This window comes from Lagopus leucura, unplaced genomic scaffold, assembly GCF_019238085.1.
Source record: "Lagopus leucura isolate 7727_CA_CO unplaced genomic scaffold, USGS_WTPT01 Super-Scaffold_100012, whole genome shotgun sequence".
Taxonomy (NCBI): Eukaryota; Metazoa; Chordata; class Aves; order Galliformes; family Phasianidae; genus Lagopus; species Lagopus leucura.
Genome location: NW_024962267.1, coordinates 19,625,970 through 19,649,840, shown reverse-complemented (window position 1 = coordinate 19,649,840; position 23,871 = coordinate 19,625,970). Strand labels below are relative to the sequence as shown.

The 23,871-nt window shown below is 41.7% G+C and overlaps 1 protein-coding gene across 7 annotated transcripts in view; it reads left to right on the top strand.

Annotated features, from left to right (window-relative positions):
• AGAP1 (ArfGAP with GTPase domain, ankyrin repeat and PH domain 1) overlaps positions 1–23,871 on the top strand; it is a 287,855-nt gene that overhangs the window by 98,253 nt on the left and 165,731 nt on the right. For all 7 annotated transcript variants that reach the window (XM_042874292.1, XM_042874293.1, XM_042874289.1 and 4 more), the window contains 2 exons: positions 1,759–1,893; positions 17,680–17,807. In XM_042874292.1, coding sequence (XP_042730226.1) covers positions 1,759–1,893; positions 17,680–17,807 — 263 coding nt within the window. The remainder of the gene's footprint in view (positions 1–1,758; positions 1,894–17,679; positions 17,808–23,871) is intronic.

The following is a 23,871-nucleotide window of genomic DNA, read 5'->3' as shown; positions in this document are numbered from 1 at the left end:
TGTATCTAGTGGGTGTCCTGCAATAAATTCTGATCAAATAGGACTTCCTGCATATGGGTGCTATGCTTCAGGCATCTCACTTCAGAGAGCTGCTGTTTTGGGAGTGTAGCACAAGTTGTTTTTTGAGTTCCTTCATAGTGAAGCATTGCTTGCTGTGTAGTGCAATTTTGGTTTTGGGCTTCTTCCCTTTTAGTGCTGCCAAAGCTTTACATTGCTTTCTTAGCTTTCTTCTTGTCCATCTTACAGTCAGTGATTTGCTTTCAGCTGCGTGCCTGCAGAGCTGTGAAACCAGCACTGTGCTGCAGGAAGCAAGGGGAAGTGTGGGGAGCAAAGAAGGAAGAAGAGCAGCAAAGCCTTAGGGTGGAAACAGATGATGAAAACACAAAAAGGGAAGTAGGTACAGAAAAATTCCTAGGACAGCAGAAATTACAGACAAAAGCAGAAATGAACTGCTCTAGAGAGCATCGTGGTCCTGAAATTGGAGCTGAAAAATAGGAAGGGGAAGCTGAGATATTTTTCCAACACATTTCTGTCACCTGGGGGTGAGGTCTTTCATCTTATAGCCGCCTGCCAGTTCCTCCTACAGGAAAGCTGGGGAGGGACTTTTTATAAGGGCAGGGAGCGGCAGGACGGGGGAAAACGGCTTTGAACTGGAAGAGGGGAAATTGTGACCAGATTTCAGGAAGAAATTCTTTACAGTGAGGGAGGTGAGACATTGGAACAGGTTGCCCAGTGAGGTTGTGGATGCCCTCCTCCCTGGGAGCGTTGCAGGTCAGGCTGGATGGAGCTGTGAGCAACCTGGTCTAGAAGGAGGTGTCCCTGCCTATAGCAGGGGGTTGGGATGAGATGGTCTTAAAGCTCTCTTCTGACCCAAAATGTATTTGCTTTACAAAGGTCGTTTTTTGTTGCAGCACCGATGCAAGGGGAATTTTTAAAATGTGGCTAAAAATGGAAATGCTGGTATGTGGAATGAGCATGAGAATAAAACAAAGCCTTGTGGCTACACTGACCATCAAACTGTGCAGAGGTTGATTCTGGAATTGACCTGTTTGATACCAGCTTTGTGTTTGAAATGCTCTTTGAAATGAGGGCTCTCCCAAAGAAATCAGCCCAGGCTGCAGCTCAGCCCGGCATTTGCTTTGCAGAGTTGGTGGGTCTCAGTTAATTTCTGCTTAAATGTTGTTAGCGCCCTCTGCTGCCTAAGAAAAGAAGTCTGCGGTTCAGATTTGATCCTACGATCACTTCAGAGATTTCCCCAGCTGTTTGCTAGTGTTTGAAGAACACTGTGTGTGTGTGTGTGTGTGTGTGTGTGTGTGCAAATCTAACACTCTTTCTAGGTGTTACAGTACTGCATGGTTCTGTTTCTTCCTTCCATTCCATTGATTCCCTGCTGAAAGCATTCTGTTCTTACAAACATGAGATGCTTCACGCTCTAGGTGAAGTTTACTTGTAAGCCAGTGTTGCTGTTTTAGGAGGCTTAAAAGTCATTTGAGGTGTTTATATTTACCAGCCACTTGTTTTCCTCACTAGTCTTACTTCAAACCTCATGTCTTTTTGTGTGAGAATGTATTTTTTTTTTGAACTGGTGGCCCAAATACATTCAAGGTAGTAACAAAGTATAAAGTTAGATTGATGTCCTCTGTTTTCTACAAAAAATTTTGGAAGTTATGTTTATTGTAGTTGGCAGTGGTAATTATGAGCCAAAGTCATCAATTTATAATAAAATCTATTCATCTTCTTCTATTCCTGTTGCTGCAGATGCTATAAGTTCCAGTAACCCACGTGTCATAGATGATGCCAGAGCAAGGAAGTTATCAAACGACCTCAAGAGATGCACTTACTATGAAACCTGTGCCACCTATGGGCTCAACGTGGAGAGAGTCTTTCAAGATGGTAAAGATGACTTTTTCTCATCCATATCATGCAGTGTGGTTGACTAATTGTTGACTAATAACTCTTTTAGCCTCAAGCATTTTGAGCTTCTTAATTCAGTGTTGTTTTTCTGCTTGCTTTGGTTTTATATCAGCAAAGTTCTCTTTGCTTTAGTGCTCACGGAGACACTAAGGGCATTTTAGGTAAGTAGTTGTAAATTGTGTCTTCCATGATCTAGAAATGAGAAGTAAACCAAGACAACTGATAGGGGCACAGTAGTCATTAGAAGTAATGCATGGCATTCTTGGAGTGTTTAAAGCAGGCAGTTTTGTGTAGGTATTCAGAAGTAAAGTTGGCTGCTTACAGGTAATTTAACAGGTGAAGAGTGGCAATGTTCTAGTTTGTCTCATGAAAGGTGTCATTGTGTGCCATCTAAAAAAGGAGTAACAAGTAACCTATTTTGGGCAGTTAACTTAGTGGCAGAACTGTGGCTGGAGAAGCTATGCTTAATCTTTCATTTGTGAAATTGGTGCACCCTCTAGTGGAAATTCAGCCACGTGTCTTGGGATCTTATTGCCTCCTGTTCTAGTGATGGCAGTGTACTGCTGAGCATATTGCTTCTGCGTTTAGAAACCGAGATTACGTTGAACTGCTTCTCCAGAGGCTTTGGTTCTGGAGATGTTGCCCTGTTTAGTTTTGTTGTTTGCCTACAAAGACCCGCAGCTTTACGAGCATCACATCGGTGGGTATCTGAGCACAGAGGTGTTCTGTATCTGCCAAGATGACTTACGAAAAAAGATACAAAAAATTCTAGTTTTTAAATGGAAAATAATGCCATGCTTAAGTCCAGATAAGAGTGTGTGTAGCCTGGTAGGATCTCAGAGAAGACTATTTAAAGCTGTAGCTGTAATTTGCTTGCTGCTTTCTGTTGAAAGGCTTACAGGAATTGCTGTTTTCACTGCCAAAATTTTCTGCACTGAATACGACTTTCAAAAATCCATTTGGGATTTTTTGTTGGTATATTTATTTTTGAGTGCTAGCTGTAGTTAAATTTTTATTGGAGTATTCAAGTGTACGTTCTACTTTTCTTTCTCAAGGAGCTTTTGAGAGAGAACTATCTTTGGGAAAAGGTGAGGTGATAGATTTGTAAGGTTTTAGGGAGCTTATTTGTGTCTCTACTAAATTTCAGTAGTAAATTCAGTAGTAGAGAGAGTCAACAAACCTGTTCAAGAAATTCCAAGTTCTATTCCACTGACATGAAATCAAACTATAAGTTAGTATTTACCAACAAATACAATTACAATACAAATACAGTTAGTATTTGCTTCTGTAGAGATGTGCTATAGTTGCCAGGCACGTCTGGGGTCAAATCTAATTCCTGATGATTATTGCTGTTCATCTCAGCCTTTGGCCAGTGAGAATAAGTTGTTTATTCAATAGAAAATAAGGGCTAGCATCCTGAAATGTATGCCAGTTTTACACACGTCCTCCAGTTTTGTTTCAGCCCTGTATGTTCACAGGCATTAACTGCCCGTGTGGAGGTGGCACAGCAGTTAGGCAAAGGTTTAGCTCTTAGTGATTCTTTGTGCAGCCAGTCTGGTGCCCTGCTGGGTTATCTTACCTTCTAGGAAGCTGGTGTGACACTGGAGTGCCTATTCTTCCTTTTAGTCTAAAGGAATCAGGCTTCCTCCTCATCAGGCCGTTGGTACTAGAATGGACGAGACAGGTTTGTAGGTTTGTTCTGCTTTGTTTGCTCATAGCTGAGGAAGAAAAAGCTGTTGCTCGCTTTGTTAATAGTGCCTGCCTATTATCTCCCACAAATATGGCTGTATGAAGACATGGATTTGCTGCCATACTTATGAAGAGCACGTTCTGTGTATTGGAATTATTTCCACGCTTTGCTTGTGTCTGGATGGATATTCATTTGCTTTCGGAATTTGGGTTTAGGATTTAATCACTTTGTATTGCAATTCCAGGTGAGCTCATGCTCAGGGTTGGAGTGCTCCAAGGTGTTTGCTTTGGTAGCTCTGTAAAGGCATTTCACCTGGCAAGGGCCCACTAATTTTGCTGGCTCACAGTTTTGATGAACTTACTGATGGCAATAGATGCTTTTCCATTGAATATTGGTGGAGTGGGAGATGAAATGGGAGAGATTGGTTTTGATTTACTCATTTTAGCTTTAGTGTCTCGTTTTGCATAATTTGAGTCCTATTTTAGTCAAGTCCAACACTATGCAGTGATTTGTGTCAGCTGTGATTGACGTGTATAGTTGGGACTCCTAATGACCGTACATCCAACACTGCCAACCCCAATTCCAGCTTCTGTTGTTGAGGAAGTTTGAATTGCTGGTAGGGTGTTAAATCTGTGACTAATAAACCTCGAGTGTCCAAAACCTTTTTATAATTCCTAGTTAAAGTAAATTTCTCTCCAAGAGGATTTGCCAGGATGTTTGTTCTTAGTTGTTTGAGATGTATGAAGTGTTCTTTCAAGAGTTTGAATGCTGAAGTCAGAGGAGTTTGGAACATTTCAGAGGGGTCTTTGTAGCCTTTAGAGTTGTCTCATTCAGGTCTCATCTCTGATGCTGTTTGAAGTTGGAGCTGCACGAGCAGGCTTTGAATTTCACTCTTAAAACAAAGGAAATGGAGAATTCCAGCTCAGTATTGTGCTTGTAGCTCTTGGTGTTTGCAACTTGAGACTGTTGGATGGGAGAATTAAGCTTTAAAGAAAGTTGATTAGTATTTGATCTTGCTTCAGATTGCCTCGTTAAGAATTAGGGGTTTTTCCTGCTTATCAAAACAGATTTTATCAATGACATTGGAAATGATTATCTTAATATTTCTTGTCAGCGCAATACAGCAGTGACTGTACTGCCCCAGGATGCCTTTTTAATGACTTTAGCCTTCTTGAATTAGCTTGATGTACCATTAATGCATAAGAATTGCTTTTATTTTTGTTCACAATGTATTCATAATTGCATGGCTTTCCCTGGTTCATGTTCAGCTTTTTTTGACCCATTTAATTATGTGCTATGCAGCTCTCTTATGTTACAGAGGGAAAGGCAAACGTGATTTCAGTTCAATATTGAGACTGTTACTGAAGCTTAGCAGTTTCCATTTATCCACTTGCAAGTGATGAAAGTGGAAAATAGTTCCTTTTTAGCGTGAAGTTTCAACATGGGGATCTTTGACGTTGCTTTGTCTCACTGCTACAACACTGCAAGATGCTGACAATCTGCCAGATAGTCACACTTGCACTATAACTCCCAAATCTCTTAACATGGGGCAGGAATCGTCATACTGTGCCGTTAGTCTGAAGCAGGCCAGTGCTGCTTCAATATTTGGACCATTATTGGTATTGTGCAGTCTTTTATTACCTATTTTCTCTGTGAATTAAGCTACTATTTAAATGGTATGTCTGCTTATGAACATGATCAGGTATTTCATTCCCAAGTCCTGTGCTTGGGATATTCTGCAACCAACTAGTGCTGGCACTGTTTTGTGGAACAGCTGTGCCTGGAAGGTGTACCTTGAAGTAGAAATTCTCCATTACAGGATGGAAGATGACAAATTAATCCTTGCAGGCCTGGGTTGCGGGGAACGGCTGTCGCTTGTGATCAGTATTAACAAGTCGGTTTTTATGGATGTATTTTCATTAAGAAACATTAATCAGTCTAATGGGAGGTAAGTAAAGCCTGAGTGCTATGAGGCTGACAGATTTTTAGGCAGAGCAGTATTCACTCGTACACTGGATACGGCCCTGGGGGTGCTTCAGTTCTGAAGTCAGAGGCTGAAGCTGCGTGCACCCAAAGTGCTGTGCAGAGCTTGGGAGCAGGTCCTCTGGCTTCTGTAATTACTCTGATTTCAGGAACATCCAGCTGTGACCTTTCTGCAGAGTGCTTATGGCTGCAGCTCGGCATCGGAAGTGACAGGCGGCCCTGATGACTCATTAGTTGGACTTGTCAAAGATGGACTGGATCAGCCTAGTAAAACTTTGAGGTTTTTTCTTGCTTTCACGTGTGCTCACTGCTTGCAGAACAGCAGAAACCTTGTTGTGCCCTCAGCCTTGTTTCTGCTATGGCTGAGCGATGTTTGTAGGCTCACTCTTAAATCTGAACGTCAGTGAAATTTCAACTCTCACTGTTCAAAGTCTCCAAACTTCAGTTATTCTTTATTCCTTATTTTAGCCTTTATTCCTTATTTAGGCCTTGTGTGCATCCTGATTTAAAAATGCCAGCATCACATCATGGTTTCGTGATTTTGGGGGATTCTTTTATCCTTTCACAGACATGGGACTTCAATGGTGCAACTGTAATTTGTATTGCTAAGAAAGTTCCAGAGAAGGTTAGTTCTCAGCTGCACTGTGTCATCCATTAGGTTATATGGAGTAAACAGCAACCTCTGAAAAACTTCTCGTGTGCTTAATCTTATTGGGCACATATATATGGCTTTTTTTTCTTTGTAACTCAAATATATGCAGCAAGGCTACTTGAAGCCTTGGATGCTGTGGTGATGCAGAGTTATGATGTTCTGCAGTGGGTAGAATAGATGGACTTAGTTCACCACAAGATCTTCTCTAAATGGAAATAATGTTGGTATATTTCATTAAAGTATGAGAGAACAAGGTTTCTATTAGTGAAGATGGAGGATTGGTCCAGTAGTTTTATATATTTTAATGCAAATATGAGAAGAAGTTCTGGGGCAGGAAGCATGATGGTTGTTTGGTGGTCAATTGCCTTTTATTGGCAATAGACCTGAGGGTGAGAGGCATAAACAGTGTGTTTTATAGGTTCATGTAAATTTTATTTGAGATATAAAATGGTACAAGCAGGTTCGTGTAACGTCTGCAAACAGATCAGGGCTGTTTTCCATTAACACGAGAAAATGACATGAATGCAAATTCTGAAAGGAGGAGAAAGTTTGAAAATTCCTGTTGGGCTACAGCTGAGCGTTTCAATCTTTGCTGTTTTGTTCCTGGATCTGTTCTGTCTCATTTGCTTATCCCTGCACAAACTGGGACTTTTGTTCTTGTCCCTCCATGTTAATTTGTCCTCCAGCACGTGTTTAAAAACCGCTGTGTGTGTGTGTGTGTGTGTCAGCAATGTCTGTGCCTGATGGGTGGATGGTTGCACTGGGTGATCCTGTGGGTCTTTTCCAGCCTCAGTGCTTCTGTGATTCTGATTCTGTGATTCTAAATTCCAGCTGATGTCAGTTAAGCGTGCTGATGTGGGTTAATCTGCAGGAGTGCCACTGTTCAGAGGTAGGGATTGCATTCTATGAGCACATCTGAAGAAATGACAGCATCTTCTGCTCTCAGTTTTTGTTAACTATCACTTCTAATCTGATAGTGATCAACTGCTTCTTTTCCTTAGATTCGTACTGACAAATTTTGAGGCAGTGTATTAACACCTTTTCTGCCATCTGACACCTGGTATTCTGTACAGCTTGACTCTGTACGTTGTCCCTTGGTCATTAGTTTTAACTTTGGTGGATTGAGCTATAAATTTAGCTGGTACAAAATGACTCTGATGCACTGCAGCCACAGGACACCCAGAAAAGCCATCGGTACCCAGGGCAGAACTGTCAGCTTTGTGAGCAAAGGCAGCACCACGCCTGGGCAGGCTGCTGGGATCTCCTAAAGAATCGCTATGGTTCTGATGTATTCATCGTTTCTAGCATGTAGCATGCTGAAGCTCTTTCATCTCAAGTTGTAAAGCCACAAAAATCTGTCAAAATGCCAATACTGCGTTAATATGGCTCTTAGTTTCTATAGCTTTTGTCTATCCCTGCCTGTATATTTATCTCACTTAGTAGCACTTACTGTAGCAATAGTACTTTTTTTTTTTTTCCTCTTGTCAGAGCAATCAAACACTTCAAACTTGTGTAATCAACATCCCTTTGTAATCTTTTCTGTTGTGTAGTAAACATTTTAAACTTCAAAGTTTGTTATTAGCATTGATTGTTCTTCAAAGGGGATTTCTGAAATGCATTGCAAATCATTCCCTTTCAACTAATCCGTATGCATATGCAAATCCTATTGAAACTCTGCTTCTCTGGGCTGAGCACATGTGTAGTCAGAATTTAAAAGCCTGAATGAATACATGGGGGTGGTGCGTGTATGTAGTGAGGCACAATGGTTGTGGCATCAGCCTTTCTGAACTCCTGCCTATGCCAGAGATCACCAGCACTGCTGCCAGATTGTAAAGCCGCGTGGTTTTTTCTTGTTGTACTGAAAGAGAATTCTCAAGACTGCTTGCCTCTAAATTCAGTCTTGAAATTAGTGTTTGATTGGATGGGATGGCTTGCAGTGGCACTCTGTGGTGTTGCAGGAGGGGACGTGGATTAGTGGTGGGATTTTGGTTGTAGGTGGACAGTTGGTTGGACTGGGTGATCTTGGAGGTCATTTCCAGCTTTGGTGATTCTATGATTCTGTGGCAGTGCAGTACTAAAACGATGTTCCACATGAGTGCTGTTTGCTTATCATACAGACTCATAGAATGGCCTGGGTTGAAAAGGACCACAGTGCTCATCCAGTTCCAACCCCCTGCTGTGTGCAGGGCTGCCAGCCACCAGACCAGGCTGCCCAGAGCCACATCCAGCCTGGCCTTGAATGCCTGCAGGGATGGGGCATCCACAGCCTCCTCAGGCTTATATCAATCTCTTTTGTGTCTTTTCCTTACACCAACAGCATTTTGCTAATAAACACGTAAATGTGTTCTTTTCAGTGTCAGTGCAGCAGACTTTGAGGTATCTGGGCACACAGCGTGCTGCTCTGTTCAGTACCTTCTGGGCTGTGCCCTCTGGATAGGTTGAAAATAGTTTTCATTACTACTAAAGCCATTCTGAACGTAGAGCTTCAAAGCCCCTTGCCTATCTGCAGTTATTTAAGGGATGTTATTGGCAGATGCTGAGAAATTTTTTCTGTAGAAGATTGGATTTGGGGCATAAAACTTTTTAATATTAGTGAAGGCACAGATCATTACTGGCTTCAAGTTTGTATATGCAAGCTCCAGAAGTTGGGAGCATGCAGGTGATGCCTCTGTTGGTGATACTTCTGTATTGAAAAGATAATTATAACTGAGGAGTAAATCAGCTTCAGTTTAGCATAGGTACAATTGACTTGCTGCCATCATTTATGTCTCTTCTGATGGCTGGTACGGTTGCTTGTGTCTTAGGCTTCATAATTTACAGTCTCACAGAAATGTATGTTTATATTTAAGCTGAGCCATAGCGCAACTAATGAGAAATACAGGAAATTTACAGCACTTGGTGACTGATTGGATAAGTATCTAGACATTAATTGAAACCTGAGGACTCCCAGCTGTCTTTCAATTAAAAATAAATAAATAAAAGGATAGCATTTTGGACAAAGAAAACTCTTTGCTACGTGGTATTTTGTAAGCACTCTTCGTGTTCATGAAAAATGTGGTTGTAATGGAGAGGTGGAAGGCTGGAAGTCTTTTTTTAATCTCTGTTGAGGATGCCGTTGAGTTGGTCATCTCTAGAGAGATGGCATAGTGTGCTTCTGTGCTGTCACTTTGTAAACGTACCCTTCTTGCCCAAGCTTGGTCTTGTGAAAATGTCTAAATTTTCCCATTATGTGCTTAGAAAGTAATAAAACCAAAGCCATTAGCCTTCACTCGTCAGATCTGTATCAAGAGAAATATTCTTCGGCGCAATAAATCTGATAGAGTGTTCGACGTTTATATCATTTGAATTCATTCTCTGGAAATGGGCCTTTGAAGGTAAATTGTGTTAAGTAGGGCAGTTTAAATTTTTAATACAACCTTATTGTAACAGTTAGCAAATGATTAAGGTGCCAAGGGGTGCGGGGGGCAAAGTGCAAAGGCATGTTTTGTGAGATCCGTGCTGCACGATGCCTGTGCTCTGGACTGCTGACTTTGACAGCTGAATGTGCATAACAGCCACAAAGCAAAGCCGTTAGCCTTTGGTATGGAGCATATGGCTTTATATCTCATTTTGGATTGTGGCATTGATTCTGGAAAGGTGTTGCTTCATCTGAGACTTTAGCATCCGTCTTAGTAACGATATATTTAACTGAGAAAGCAACAAATGTAAGGCAAAAGGTCGTATTTGTGTTTGCCTTAATAAATCTTCAAGCCATATGCTTCTGCTTGCAACGCAGTTTGTGTAGTGAGTAAAACTTAAGTTTGTTTTTTAATTTCCTTAGATGCCAGATGCTTTCCAGATTGTCTAGCAGATTTTTTGGCGTATTTGCTTACCTAATCCTGAGAGACAGAGATTTGCATCAAAGTTAGGAATAAGAGAGATGCAGTGTAAATCATAGTTACCTATGTAAATAAAAAATGTATGCATTGGTATTGATTAGAGATATTAAATGCTGAGCCTTATTTCTGTGACTGTTTTTAGTCCTGATAAAACAGGAACGGTTCCTCTGAGAGCCAAAGTGAAAACGTGATTTCAGTGAAAGTATCACAAAAATATCAAAGGTAGCATTAAATTGCAACTTTATTTTTATTTTAATGGGAATTTGATTTAAAATTTTGCTTAAAAATTAGCACTAAGCTTGCTCATTATAATGGAGCTTAATTATAACTGAAGCAGTGTTTCATAGTTGAGAATTCATGTGGTCATATGTATGCATCCTGTTCACTTGCATGATGAAATAGCGCTGTAGTTCTTGAAAACTATTTGAATCTCCAGTTATCAGATCAATTTAATAGAGTGAGAGAGTTGTGTTTGTGTGTAATAAGTTACGACTTCAAGATCTCTTGAGAAGTTCTTTGCTATGAGAGCGGTGAGGTGCTGGAACAGCCATCCAGAGAGGCTGTGATGCCCCGTCCATCCCTGGAGGTGTTCAAGGCCAGGTTGGATGGGGCCCTGGGCAGCCTGGCCTGCTATGAAATGTGGAGGTTGGTGGCCGCACGTATGGCAGGGGGTTGGAGTTTCGTGATCCTTGAGGTCCCTTCCAACCCAGGCCATCCTGTGAGCCAGTGTAATGTATGCAGTGAAACTTTCAACTTCATGCTGTTTCCCTATGTTTGTGTCATTTCTAAAGAGCTTTGCTCAGTTCCTCCTGGTTTTCTAGCTTCTAGCTCCTTATTGCATGATTTCTTATGGTTGGGGTGTGAAGGATGAGTTTAGGCTGCATGTAGAGCTCTGTAGGGTGCTGAGGCACTGGCTTTTGGGCTATTCCAGCAGTTGGAGTTACTGTGACCGAAGTTTCTTGGTAAATGCAGACCACCGTGCTTTATCTCATGGCTTTGGTACTAGACAGGTGAGTGCACCCACATCTCTGTGATGTGGGTGGCCAGACACGCTCAGTCACGTTTGAAAAGTCATAGCAGTTAGGTGAAATACCTGGTAACTGGAAAAAAAGGCCGTGTTACATGTGTTTTTGAGATAGAAAGGATGTCCCAGGGAAATACTGACCTGCCAGCTTCACCTCAGGGCCAGGGAGGATCAGGGAGTGATCCTTCTGGAAGTTATGCTAAGGCACATGGAGGAGAGGGAGATGATGTGGGATAACCAGCATGGCTTTACCAAGGGCATGACCGGCCTGACCTAACTAATGGCCTTCTGTGATGGAGTAACTGCATTAGAGGACAAGGGAAGACCACTGAGGCCATCTGCCTGGACTTCAGTAAGGCCTTTGACGTGGTTCCCTACAACATCCTTCTCTCCAAATTGGGAAGATGTGGATTTGATGGACTGTTCAATGGGTGAGGAACTGGTTGTGAGATTGTACCCAGAAAGAGATGATCAGTGACTCCATGTCTGGGTGGAGATCAGTGACAAGTGGTGTCCCCCCGAAGTCGGTGCTCTTTAGTGTCTTTATCAGTGACTTTGGCAGTGGGATCGAGCGCGCCCTCAGCAAACCCAAGTTGAGGGGTGAGGTCAGCGTGCCTGGGATGGGATGTCATCCAGAGAGACCTGGACAGGCTGAGCAGTGGGCCCAGGAGTGGCTCTGAGGTTCAGCAAATCCAAATGGAAGTTCTTGCACCTGGGTTGTTCGCTTTTATTCAGTAAATAACTTGCATAATTGTTACGTTAAATCCCAATACAAGAACAGCCCCGACAGCTTTAAAAGTGGATGCTTACATTAATGCTTCCCATTGAAAAGCATTTGTGGTTAGTGCTTGCTCCTACAGCTATTACTGCTGTCCTGTTATTATGGAATAAATTTATTTTTATTGAAGGCAGTTATTACAGGCATGAAATATTAAGCTAAAATACAGCACTCTGAGTAGGTATGCTGCTTGGTGCCTTAACTTCCCACAGCATGCAGATGGGCAGCACAGCATTCAGCAGGGCAGAAGCAGATCATTTTTTTCATCTGATGAAACGTGAAGTTGTTGATGTATCAGCTACAGCAGTGTGTTGGGCTTACGTGGCAAGGTTTTGGTAGCAGGATGAAGCCAATGAGATGAGACTACCAATGGTTAGTGGGTGATGTGAACGGAGCAGAGACTTTCTGTCAAGGCATTGTGGTGATCCATGAATGTGTGCATGCAGGGGAGGGATTGCATTAAGATGGAGGAAATCTTTGTGTGAACTTGGTTTTTCCCAGTATTTAAAAAAAAAAAAAGCATTGGTGATTTTTGTCTCTTCTATTGTTTTCCAGTCATCCATGAGCTGAAAGCTAGTTTTTCTGTAAGTGGAACAAAATTTAGTGCACGTCATTTGCACTGTTCAGGTCTGAACTGAATCCAGTGTTTTCTCTTACTCAGATGCAGTGAAAAATAAGTAGTTCTTGGATGTGATTTTATGGGAAACTAATTTTTATTTAAATTAGCGGTAATTCGAGAAGGCTGTTTTCATCTCCTTTAAAGCCGTGCTGCTCTCTTAGCAGTAATAAATGAGAAGTATCACCAAATTTCAGAGGGATTGTATGGCCTTCCATTATTTGAAGTGCTCCTCAGTGAAAAGCAGCGTAAAAGGCGCAGCGGTAACCCTATTCATCGCCTTCGGGGAAGGAGAGCAGTGATGAAGCTGTTGGTCACTCTGGACGTTTTCCAGGACATGCCTGAAAAACAGGGAGAGCATTTCTCAGGCGAGGTGAGATTTCCCTAAATGAAGCCGTTGTGCAGCGCTGAGGTACCTTTGGATTTGGGGTTTGGGAAGGTGGATCCAGATGAGGCCGCCTTACCTTGAGCCTCAAACTGCTTGGAAGGAGTGGTTTCCCCTCAGGCCTCTGACTTTCTTGTCGGAGTATAGACTTGAATGAAGCTGCGCTAATGAGATTTTAGAGACCCAGCTGCCCCTGCCAAAGCAGCCTGATGCTTCTGCACCAGAAGTTGACATATGAACAGCCCTTTGAACCGCTGAAAGACAACTCTGTCAGATCAGTTACTCTGGCAACAGCGTTTCTAATGGTGATTAGCTCTGAAATTGCACACAATGAGGAGTTGGTTCATTAGGGAGGCCTTGTTCTTGGTTTCAGGGAGAGGGTTGACCTGATATCCCCACCTCGAGCGCGTTCAGACTTGGGGAAAGGCAGCCCATTTCCTCCGAGCTGCTGAGAGGGGAACAGGAAAGCTTTGTTTGTCATCTGTGGAAATCGGCACAGGTTTTCACTGCCAACAGTTAACTGAATGGGTCTGTGAAGGAGCCGTGGTGGTTTGCATACAGATCTGACAAGCCATGGGAAGCACTGCAAGGGCAAGCAAGCGCTGCGAGGCCACTTACAGGCTGCTAGACCACCAAGCCTTCCTGCTTTGCTTTGCTTTGCTTTGCTTTGTTTTACTTTGCTTCCAATCCAGAGGGAATCAAGTTAGTGGGACCGCATGCAAACAGCAGTTTGCTTAACGAAATGTCGTATTATGATGACAGTGGCAGAGGATGGGAGATTGGTTTTGTTGTGGTGAGCTGGGTCAGGTGGGGAAGAAGAGACGTTTAAGTGAAGAGCTTCCTATCCCAACGTGCACATTTTATTCGTCCTCCAGAAGAGGAATTTCACACGCTTTTGATTAATGAGACCTTAAAGCAAAACGTATTTTCTCGTTATTGTAGTTTGTGAAATTAAATTTGCACGTACAGCAAAGAGACATCAGTCTTCCCCAAAGACCAAATATTTGCTAAACGTAAATATGCCTGGTTTATAACTCTGAACATTCTTGGCATATTTCCATTTATTTTCAGAAGAGTTCCTAACTTTGGAAATAAGTCGTATTTGCTTTTTAACTTTATATAGATGGCTTATAGTAAAAAATCTCTGTTAGTTTGAGTGTGAAAGCAGAGAGAACGTAGTTTGTGTTCTTTTCCAGAATAGCTAAAATATCTGTCTCTTGCTTGATTATTTCTCATACTTGCCACGCAGATTAAGTTGGCATTCATTTGTTCTAGAAGCATACCTTAGCAAATATATTTATACTAAATTCAGAAGCACGGAATAATGGTTCGGATGAGATGACACCCGGTATCTGCAGGCCTAAAGTATTTCTGCTTTCCTTTCTTTGTTCACTTTATAGAACAGCACTTACTTTGCTTGCATAGCTTTCTCTGGAGTGATGTTTCAATTTCGAACACGCATTAATCTAAAGCTTTTGACTCTAAGCAGTCTTAAATTGGCCAATGAAATACACTGGCTAGCTTTTATTACCACAAATACAGAAGGATTTGCATGTACCACAGCTTACAAGAGGCATACCTGAACTTACTGATCTGTGTTTGTCATAGAGGTCCCACGCAGCCGCTCGCTTGTCTGAACTGTTCTGTTGTTGCTGCTGCAGTTGGGAAAACAGTATTCATGCTGATCTAGGAAGACTATGACAGAGATGCTCGTAACTCCAGAGTGAACCTGGATGTGCTGTTTAAGGATTTTTCTTAACGCAGAGTGGTTAATGAGTTGTTGCTTTGAGACATGACAGAGGTGTAATAACAGAAACAGGCTTGGGAGCTGAACGAGAAGTATAGCTGGTCTCTGGTGTTCTTACAATTACGGTGTATTTTTCTTTTGCTACACAACCATTTAACTGTGTATTTTTCCTCCCTAACTACTGCGTCTGAAGATCTCAGCAGCAGGAGTTAGCAGGTCCGTGGGGTTTTTACTGCCAGCCATTTTAAGTTTTGTGTATTTCGGGGCTTTTTTCTCTGGAATAGAAGGTGTAGAAAATGTGATTTTGCAGCAGCACTGCTGAGGAGAGATATGCTGAACCCCTTTTATTGACTTCTGATAGGCAAGATTTAGGTTTCATCTCTTCTCTCAAGGTAGCTTTAGAAAGAGCACAGTGGGTCTTTTGACAGTCCGGCGATTGCCCCGCAGATGATCAGTCACATCTTTCAGATGTCGCAAACTTTGAAGGGTCACCGTACTCCTTTAGGCACTTCACAAGCTCAAATCCCCTTAATATCCAAGGGCAAGTAGCCCCGAGCACTTGAATATTGAATGCAGTCTAATTATGGAGTGAGAGCTCCATGACTGCAATGAAAGAAGCAAAAACTGCTTGGTGTCTGAAAGGAGAGCAGGTCGCCTAATGAAGGAGGGGGAGAGGCAGGAAGGATCGTGCTCTGGTGGGGCTCGTTGCCGAAATGGAGGAGGAATTGGGAAGGTTTGGCAGCTCAGATGGGGAGTTCCATTAGGGGGTATGTCATCTTTCTGACTGAGGGAAAGGCTGTGAAATTTGAGGATAGGAATGGTCTCTTTTCAAGTTTGAAACCCAATTTTAAGAAGGTAACGTTAGATCTGCTGTGATTTTTTACCATTTTTGCAGTTGGCAGGATCATTTACCCTTGGTGCTGCTCTGTTATCTTTGGAGTAGAATTTCCAGCTACCTTGTGGCTCACCCTTCACGTTCCTAGCTATGTACGTATTTATATGGATTTATGTGGACATTTTGCTTAAGTACAAATCTTGGCTTGGCTGTTGAGCTTGTCTTTTGTGGTTGTATCCACAACACTTGCAGTTTGAGCACTGCAGCCGAACATCCTGTCCTCCTCCTGTTCTCACCTCCTCCAAGAAGCAGGAACACCCCTTGGCAGTCAAAGTCTGTGCATTTCTGTGCAAATGGCACTGAAGTGGGCTAATAAAACCATGCCTGCTTTTGTAGTGCTTCAGCTAGTATTCAAGTAATCCATTTGAGTAGCTAAGTTCAGACTGCCTTGGGAATGCTTTTTTTTTTTTTTGGTGAATTCCGGGAGCGATGTTTGGGCAGGACTGCATGATGTTAGTTAACGTAATGTAGGCTACAAATGCCTACATTCAGACTCAAGGAAAGAAATAAGTGTTTTCCCCTACTAATTACCCCTCCTCCCCCCCTCCTGGAGAGTGGAAGATTTTGCTGAGAAGGCAGCATGGTTTTAATTCAGTTTTGGTCTTAATTTGGGTCTTTACAACGTGATGAAGACAAATCCGTTCGCGTATGTTAAAGTCTGACCTTAGGTTTGCTCTCTACGTTCACTAATGTGGCTTAAAATATTTTAATATATGGCTTTCTAGAGTCCAGATCGATAAACCAGTGGTTCTGAAATGACAGAGTGCTACGATATTCCTCTGTAATTTAAACATGATTAGCTGATGAAGGTTATGATCAATATGGCAGGGGAAAATAAATTAATTGATATCATCCTTTCAGGATGATAAGGGGCCTATTGGAGGTGGAATGTAAGTAATGAAGCTGCTGCTTCTTATATACAAGCCATTTTTTATACAATATATTCTCACTAAATCATGGTCGTGCCATCATTCATTTACATGAAGAACATAAGCCATGGACCAGTTTGTTATTAAAAATGCATTTGAGGAGAAACTGTATGCTTACTCTGCTAAACAGTACCTGCCTGTTTTGCACTGCATCGAGGCATTTACATCATTATCTTCTGATGTTCTCTGAATAATACAGATTGAATGCTGTTAGTTTAATCACAGCAAGTTTCTGTGCGACTTCTTAAGTAGGTGCCAGTCATCATTGCAGTTCTGACTGGTTTGGCAGAGACAAAGCAAGTGGCTGTGGCCTCCGTTGCAGAGTGTCAGGGCAGTTTCTTGATTTTTGGAGTAAGAAATAAGTATTGATGTGATCCAGCATGAGTTTGTATGCTCAGTGGAGTTTGAAAGCTGGGGTCTGCATTAATTTGTGTATTTGGTTTGAAGTTAAGCTGTGCCTAGTATAAATTGAAATTTCAGTAGACTCCAGCATACTTGAAATTCTGTAGTATCTGAAATGGTGTGACTTTTTAAAATGGAAAAGTTGCAGGAGATGTGTGGATGCTGCTGTGTTTCAGATGGGCTCTGTTTCCTTTCATATATACGCATATAAAATATGTATATATGTATTTTTAACCGGTCTGTTAACTTGTAGGTGGAGATATTAATGACAATAATTACATGAACTAGAAATCACACTACAGCTTCTTTTTGCAAATGGAGAGGCTGCTCTGAAAGCAGTGCCTCCTATTTTATTGCCTTGGCCCATGATGTCAGAGGCAGATGTTGGTGATATGACTGCAGAGGTTGAACTTCCCTGCCAGTATTCTGTTACGTTCTGTTGCTGTGCATCTGATTATTTTGGGTGAATTCCTGGGAGTATTTTTTCTAACTTGCACATCAGAATTATCCCCTTCTGTTTCAATCTTACTGGTTTAGGTGTACTTATCTGGTGGGCTGGGACAATTTCATCCACGTGGAGAACAGAGCTCTTGGCTCCCGTGAAGCATCCGTCATCCTCATTGGATGCACTGTGCTCAGTTCTTGAAGCAGCCTTCAACAATGGGAAAAATTATGCTGTGCCCTGTTTTGTATTTTGTATGTTCTGCATATTTTTGACTTGCCATATTTTTCAGTGTTGCCTGTAGCTCATCTGCCCGTATGTTTTGTTTTTGTTTTGTTTTTTAGTTGCTCAGAAGATCGTTGCAACGAGGAAGAAACAGCAGCTCTCAATCGGACCCTGCAAATCCCTACCAAACTCTCCAAGTCACTCATCTGTGTGTTCTGCCCAGGTTTCTGCTGTACATATCAGCCAGGTACAGCCTAAAATCAGTGCTTGCCTTAAAAATGAGCTAATAGGTTGCTTTTCATCTCGTGTGTGTAATGTCACCGCTCATTTTCCTGCTTGATGTAGGTAGCTGGCACTTCTTGAGAGGTATCAGTGATCTGTAGTTTAAAGCAGTGTTTTTAATTGTCTTTACTTTGTTTCACGTAACTGTGGTGGTGACTTACTTTGGCTTTAAACCACTTTTCATGGTACTGATTATGCCCAGCAGCCTGCTGCTCTGAGCAGACCAGTTGTCACAGTAGCAGGATTTGCTGTATGGCTTTTTAAAATCACCTCACAGTGTTTGTGGTTAATGGTCTCATCCAGTACTATGAGCAGTAGTACCTGGTGTATCTGAGTGCTTGGCACTAGAATTTTACTATGGTTACCACTGCGTGCAGTTGTAATTGCCTGTCTCTGCTGATGCTCAATTGAAATGATTCCACCTGATGGCCTGGCAGTGTATATCACTAATGAGATGATAGATAGAGGAAAGCAAAACAGAAAGCTGCCTTTATTTATGGCAGGAAAACACGCTGGCCTTGAAGCCAAAGTGCTGTGTTTTTGGGAACATTTGCCTAATACTAAAATTTTTCAACGTGCACAATTTTTACCCACGTGCATTAATACTGACTTCTGTATTTCTGCTGTGACATCTTCCCTCATTGTCTTTTTCTACTGACAACTGACAATCTGTGTATATTCACAGGGTGGATAAATACAAGCTCCAGTGTTCACATACAAGGCTTCTGCAGACAGAAGAACTGTTTCCCACTGTGCTCTTTCACTCTTGATAGTTAGATTTATAGGCCATCTTACTGGCCCCTCTAATATATGACCAGAACTGTGCCCTACTGTCCTGATTTTCACTGGAGCAGTTGGAAATGTCTGATACCCACCATCTCTCCTGGCAGATTTTTAAGTCTTAAATGCCAGTAATGTCTTCTGGTGTTACGTAGCAGTCCTGAGCAACCCATTTCACATTTTGTTCTATCAACCCTTCTGCTTTTTAGCAAAACCAGCATAGTAAGAATTATGCTGTCTTTGTGAGAGAGAATTTTTTTCTCTCACTTGCCATGTCAGTGTCTTTTAGAAGCGCTCTTTTAAAATTTGGACCACTGGATGAAGGTTCTGGTTCTCCTGGTCTCCTTTTGTACCCCAATGGAAGCCTCCACCATCGAGTTAACTCTGCAGGTGTGGATGCTAGTTTAACTATAGAGTTCTTTGCATTGCCGTGTTCAACCCAAGTACCAGCCTCACATTGTGACTCTTCTGAAGAACTGTTCATGGTGAAATATGTTCCTCATATGGAAGAACTTCTTCGGTTTCTTGATGTATATGACATTCAGCCACTTTCTGACCGGGTCATTTCCCTTAGCACTTTGAAGTAGCCCACTGTGTAAAATGCTTTTCTCCCGATCCAGTTCCTCCAGACAGTTCTATAAGCTGATACTTTTAGACCAAGATGAATTATGCTGTATAGAACTTTGGTACTGAGACCTGTCCTGTTTTGTGGTTGAAGAGGAAAGTTGCTGTGATGGAAGTGTGTTACAATGTGTTTGAATGGCACAATTTCCGTTGTGATCTTATTCTTGGATCTTATCAGGACCTCTTTTCCTCTGCTGGTTGTCATGTAGTTTTCCAAGACATCCTACAGAGGATAGGTGATGATACTTTTTACAACCCAATTTTAGCCAAATACATCCCTGTTCTGCATTTTCTTAAAACAGTTGTGATTAATCTTCTTGTTGATAAAGCCTGTTTGGTTAAGAACATGAAATATCCCTGTTCTTAACAGTTTCCCACTTGAGGACAGTTTGGACAGTGGCAGCAAATACCAAATTCTAGACAAGTATTTCACCTACTTCTTGCCAGGAATAAGAACTGTTTGGGAAAATCAAGGTAACTTATGTGATAAGGATCCCTGAAATCTATTCCTATGATCTTGAAATAATGTTCTTTATCACATTTGTTGGCTGACATAATTAACAGAAGTAATAGCAGCTCTGCCCAAAGATGCCTGTCTTCTGAGGCTATGTTTGGATCATAAACCTGCTTCACATCTTACTGTCTTGATGCAGCACTTATTGGCAGTAGGACCTTGGTTAGAGTGAGTCCTTATCCTAGACTTAAAAGAATATTACAGATGCAGTTCCAAGTTCCAGGTGGTTTTGAGGAGAATTTACCATCTCTGATCCTCACAAGAGGATTGACTCGTGTTCTTTAGAACATCTCTTTGGACGTGATGATGTTTCACTGAGGTTTCCCAGAAATGCTGTCTTTAGAAGGCACTGTCACCTGCATTCTCCACAGGAGTTAAGATCTTCACAAGTAGTGGTTACAGATCACTGCAGATAAGATGAGTTTCTTTCTATAGTTAGATTACTTTGGCAATCCAACTTTGTCAAGCTCTATGATGATTCTGTGTTCAAGAGCTTGACCTTCAGAGGAGAAAGAGTACAGTATCACCATACCCAGGCTAGCCCTTGGGGTAAATTCTAAAGCTTAATTCATGCAAGGACTTCTACAAAGAGTAGTTTCTGTTTTCAAAGTGTGGAAAGCTTGTGTGTTTGGATGTGTGTCTACACTTATGTTAGTAGTCCTAGTTGGTGAGCATCTAGGTCACATTTCTGGCCAGAAAATACTCCTAGGTATGCCTATGCTTGAGTGCATATGTATTTCCAGACTGCTGTCTCAGGGAATGTGAGCTGCTTCCTATCCCAGTGACAGAACTCTGCTTCTATTTGCAGTAGGTACTGCTTTTGTTTTTCTCCAGCTTTTTTTTATATTGTGAAGGTGAGGGTTTTACCTGCAAGCCTTTGATAGCCAGGGTCATTAACCTTTGGTGCAAGCAATTCACATCCATTCATGGGCTTTCAGGGCAGTACAGAATTCATGCATAGTATTTTTTTCTCAAATTCAAGGATATCATTCACGATTTTTCACATTCTGGTCTTTCTGAACACTTCAAGAACTAGATTGAGTTGTGAGGCAAGGAAGAGCTGCTATTTGTTGAAGACATTTAGTCTTCGATGTATTCTACCAAGGATCAAGGTGTATCAGAAACTGTCATGTGAAGTGACCCCATACCTGATAACCCATCGAGTGGTTACCCAAAGATGTGTCTGTACCTTTTGCATAGTTTGTTGATAAAACATGTGAAAATCACATGACATTTGATACCTTTCTGTATTTTGTGGACTTTGCCTGTTTAAGCTCTCTGGGAGAGAACTGAAATGACAACATCCTTGCCATGTGTGCCAGCACTTTTCCACACATGCCTGTAGTACATGACAGAGAGGGGGCCTTAAATGCCACACTCTCCATGCTCTGAATTTAAGAATATTGCCTGAGAATTGAGTGCTGTCTTGTAGGCTCCCCCCCAGCATCATTATTCATGCAGAGTATTTGTGCACGCTGCTTACTGGTCAGCAGTGTGGCATTCCCAGGAGATCAGCATTGCATCTCTGAAAGGTATGGGGTCTATATACATACATACTGCTGAACTGCAGCTCAGGCACGGCTAGCATTTGAGCTTGCTACCTGCTGCAATCTCAGAAAGATGCATTACTTATGGCTTACATCAGGCTTCCAAAAAGTTTTTTACAGCAACGGTCTAAATACATAAATTAAACTGTTGCAAGAAAAGTGCAGTCTGCTTAATTGTCCATTATTTTACTGTTTGTGAGACCTGATAGTGGTAAGTAGTAACTAACAGGGCACCATTATCTTATTTACAGTGGGGATCACTTGGGAGAAGTGTTGTGTTATAATTTGCACAATCAAATAGAGAAGTGCAAATTGCATTTAGTGCCACTGCAGCATTCATCAGAATGTTTTGTCTGTGCAAGAGTAATTTTAAATAATCTCTAATGTTCATTTAAAATAAATGTAAGTACGTGTATTCCCCTTTATTCACATGCACAGAGTACATGTGCAGGGAAATGTGTTCTACAGGACTGGGATGTCACATTTCAGTTCATCTGTTGGGGCACTTTTTCTTCCTTTCTTTGTCCTTGCGAGACCGTATTCATATTCCTATTAGTTTTTGTAAAGTCTGCTTTTCTCTTTTCCTTTCTGAGGTCAGTTTAAATTTCAGGCTCTGACTTGATCTTCTTTTAGTTCATGAAACAGTGCAGTATTGAAGCCTGTTGTCACGTGCTGTTAATTGAAAGTCATTGGTAGTTTCACTGGTAACTTTTTTTGGATGTGCCAGCTTACTTTAGCCAAGCTGTCTTAACTTCTCTTGGTACTCAGTCTTGAGCTCTATCAGTCTGATAGGTCTGACAGGAGAAATCTAATCTTTCCTCTGCCTTTTCATTACAAGAACAGGCAAACGCTCCTTGGATTAACAAGTCCTAATATGTCCCAAAGGATAAGGTTGAACTGTACTGATTTCCTGTATTTGGTCTTAGTGCAGAGCGTGAGACGGACTGAAATCTCAGCACTTATCTGTGTGTAGGTTTGAAATCCAGTGTGAAATTTGTATTCCGTGGCAACACAATCAAAGCTTTCTGGCTTTTGCTGAGGCAAGGACTAAACAGTTTCATCATCAATCCATCTTTGGATGTGTCCCTGCGTTTGACCAAAATCCCTTGAATAAATTGGACTCCTACCTATAATGTTGTCAGATAAAAGACAGAGCTAATGGGTCTTTCAAGAGCAACACTGTACACAAGTGTGCGGAGACAAAATGTCCTGACTAGGGAATTTCCTGTATTTCTGCAGAAATGCATTTTTCCTTCCTCTTCCCCAAGAACAGAAGGTGCAGAAACCAAATGTGTTCTGTCATAGAGCATGGGATCTCTGCTTTTGATCAAGGTTTGCTTTATTCCAACTGCTTCTAGGCTCCCTGAAGCTCTGGCAATCTCATCTGTTTTAGATGTAGAACCTGCTGCCTTCATGTTCTCCTCAAGCAGTTGAGATGATTTTTCTTGGTGGGTGTCCCGTTATATCTGGAGAGCAGAAAAACATTGATTGCATTCCTTTGGGGTAATTTGATAAGACGAGAAAGTTCAACTTTATTCTTCCTTTGCTGTCATTCATTGGTTTTGCCTGATGTTTTTACTGTATGCTTTCTGAAATTCTTGGCACTGCCAGATTTATGCAAGTTATAAGGTGAATATTTTGCAGCCTTTGTGTAGCTGGCTGCTTAGGAACGTGTCCCAAAGATAAGTCCAACCTTCTGCTAATGCAGGTCTGGCGTGCAAGGTGAACTCACTGGTTTATTTACCGGTGAGGCTGAGATAAGTAAAAGCTAACATACATTCATGAAAGTGTGCCGTTTGGATTGGTTTGATCCCTTCTCAGCACAGAACTGCGGACAGTGTTCTATTTTATTTTATTTTTTTAAAAAGGTGTCACCAGGAATCTCATTTTACAGGTTCTTAAAGTCTTGCAGTCGCTATTGGCAGTGTTTACCTGTGAGGTAGCTCAACTGACAGAATTGGGCACATGGATACCAGAGTGAGATTCATCCAAATTGCTTTTGTCTTGTAACGGTGTAGTGATAAATATCTGCTCAGTTTGTGCTCGTTGCCTTGACCTTGAGGCTCTTACAGCATGGGTCCACGTGCTGATAAAGATTTATATGTGTCTAGGTGCTAGAGGTATTCTGTAAATGGAGTATTGGCCATTCATGCAAGATGCATTCTAGAAATAACACATCCATGAAATAAAAGACTTTTAGGCTTTTCTGCAACAACATGTACAGGCTCATTGGACACCATCAAGCTCTGTGTTTCCCTAGCAGGAAAAAAAGATCGTGTTGCATTATGTACATCCAAAAGCTTGGCACATCTGAGAGTGAATGTGCTGCCTTGCTACGGGCAGAAAAGTAAAGCCATCAGCCAAGATAGCTGAAAGGGGAAGATAAATGTTTCTGCTGAGGCTGATAGTTTTCCCACCTAGGTCCAGCTGGTTGACCAAGACCAAGTTAAAGCTGCCATGCAGAGCAGTGGCCCTTGTGCTGATTTCTCAGGTATCTTCGTGTCTTGAGAGCAGCTTAGTCAGAAAAACTCCACTGCAAAGGTAATGTTAAGGTGTGTAACGTC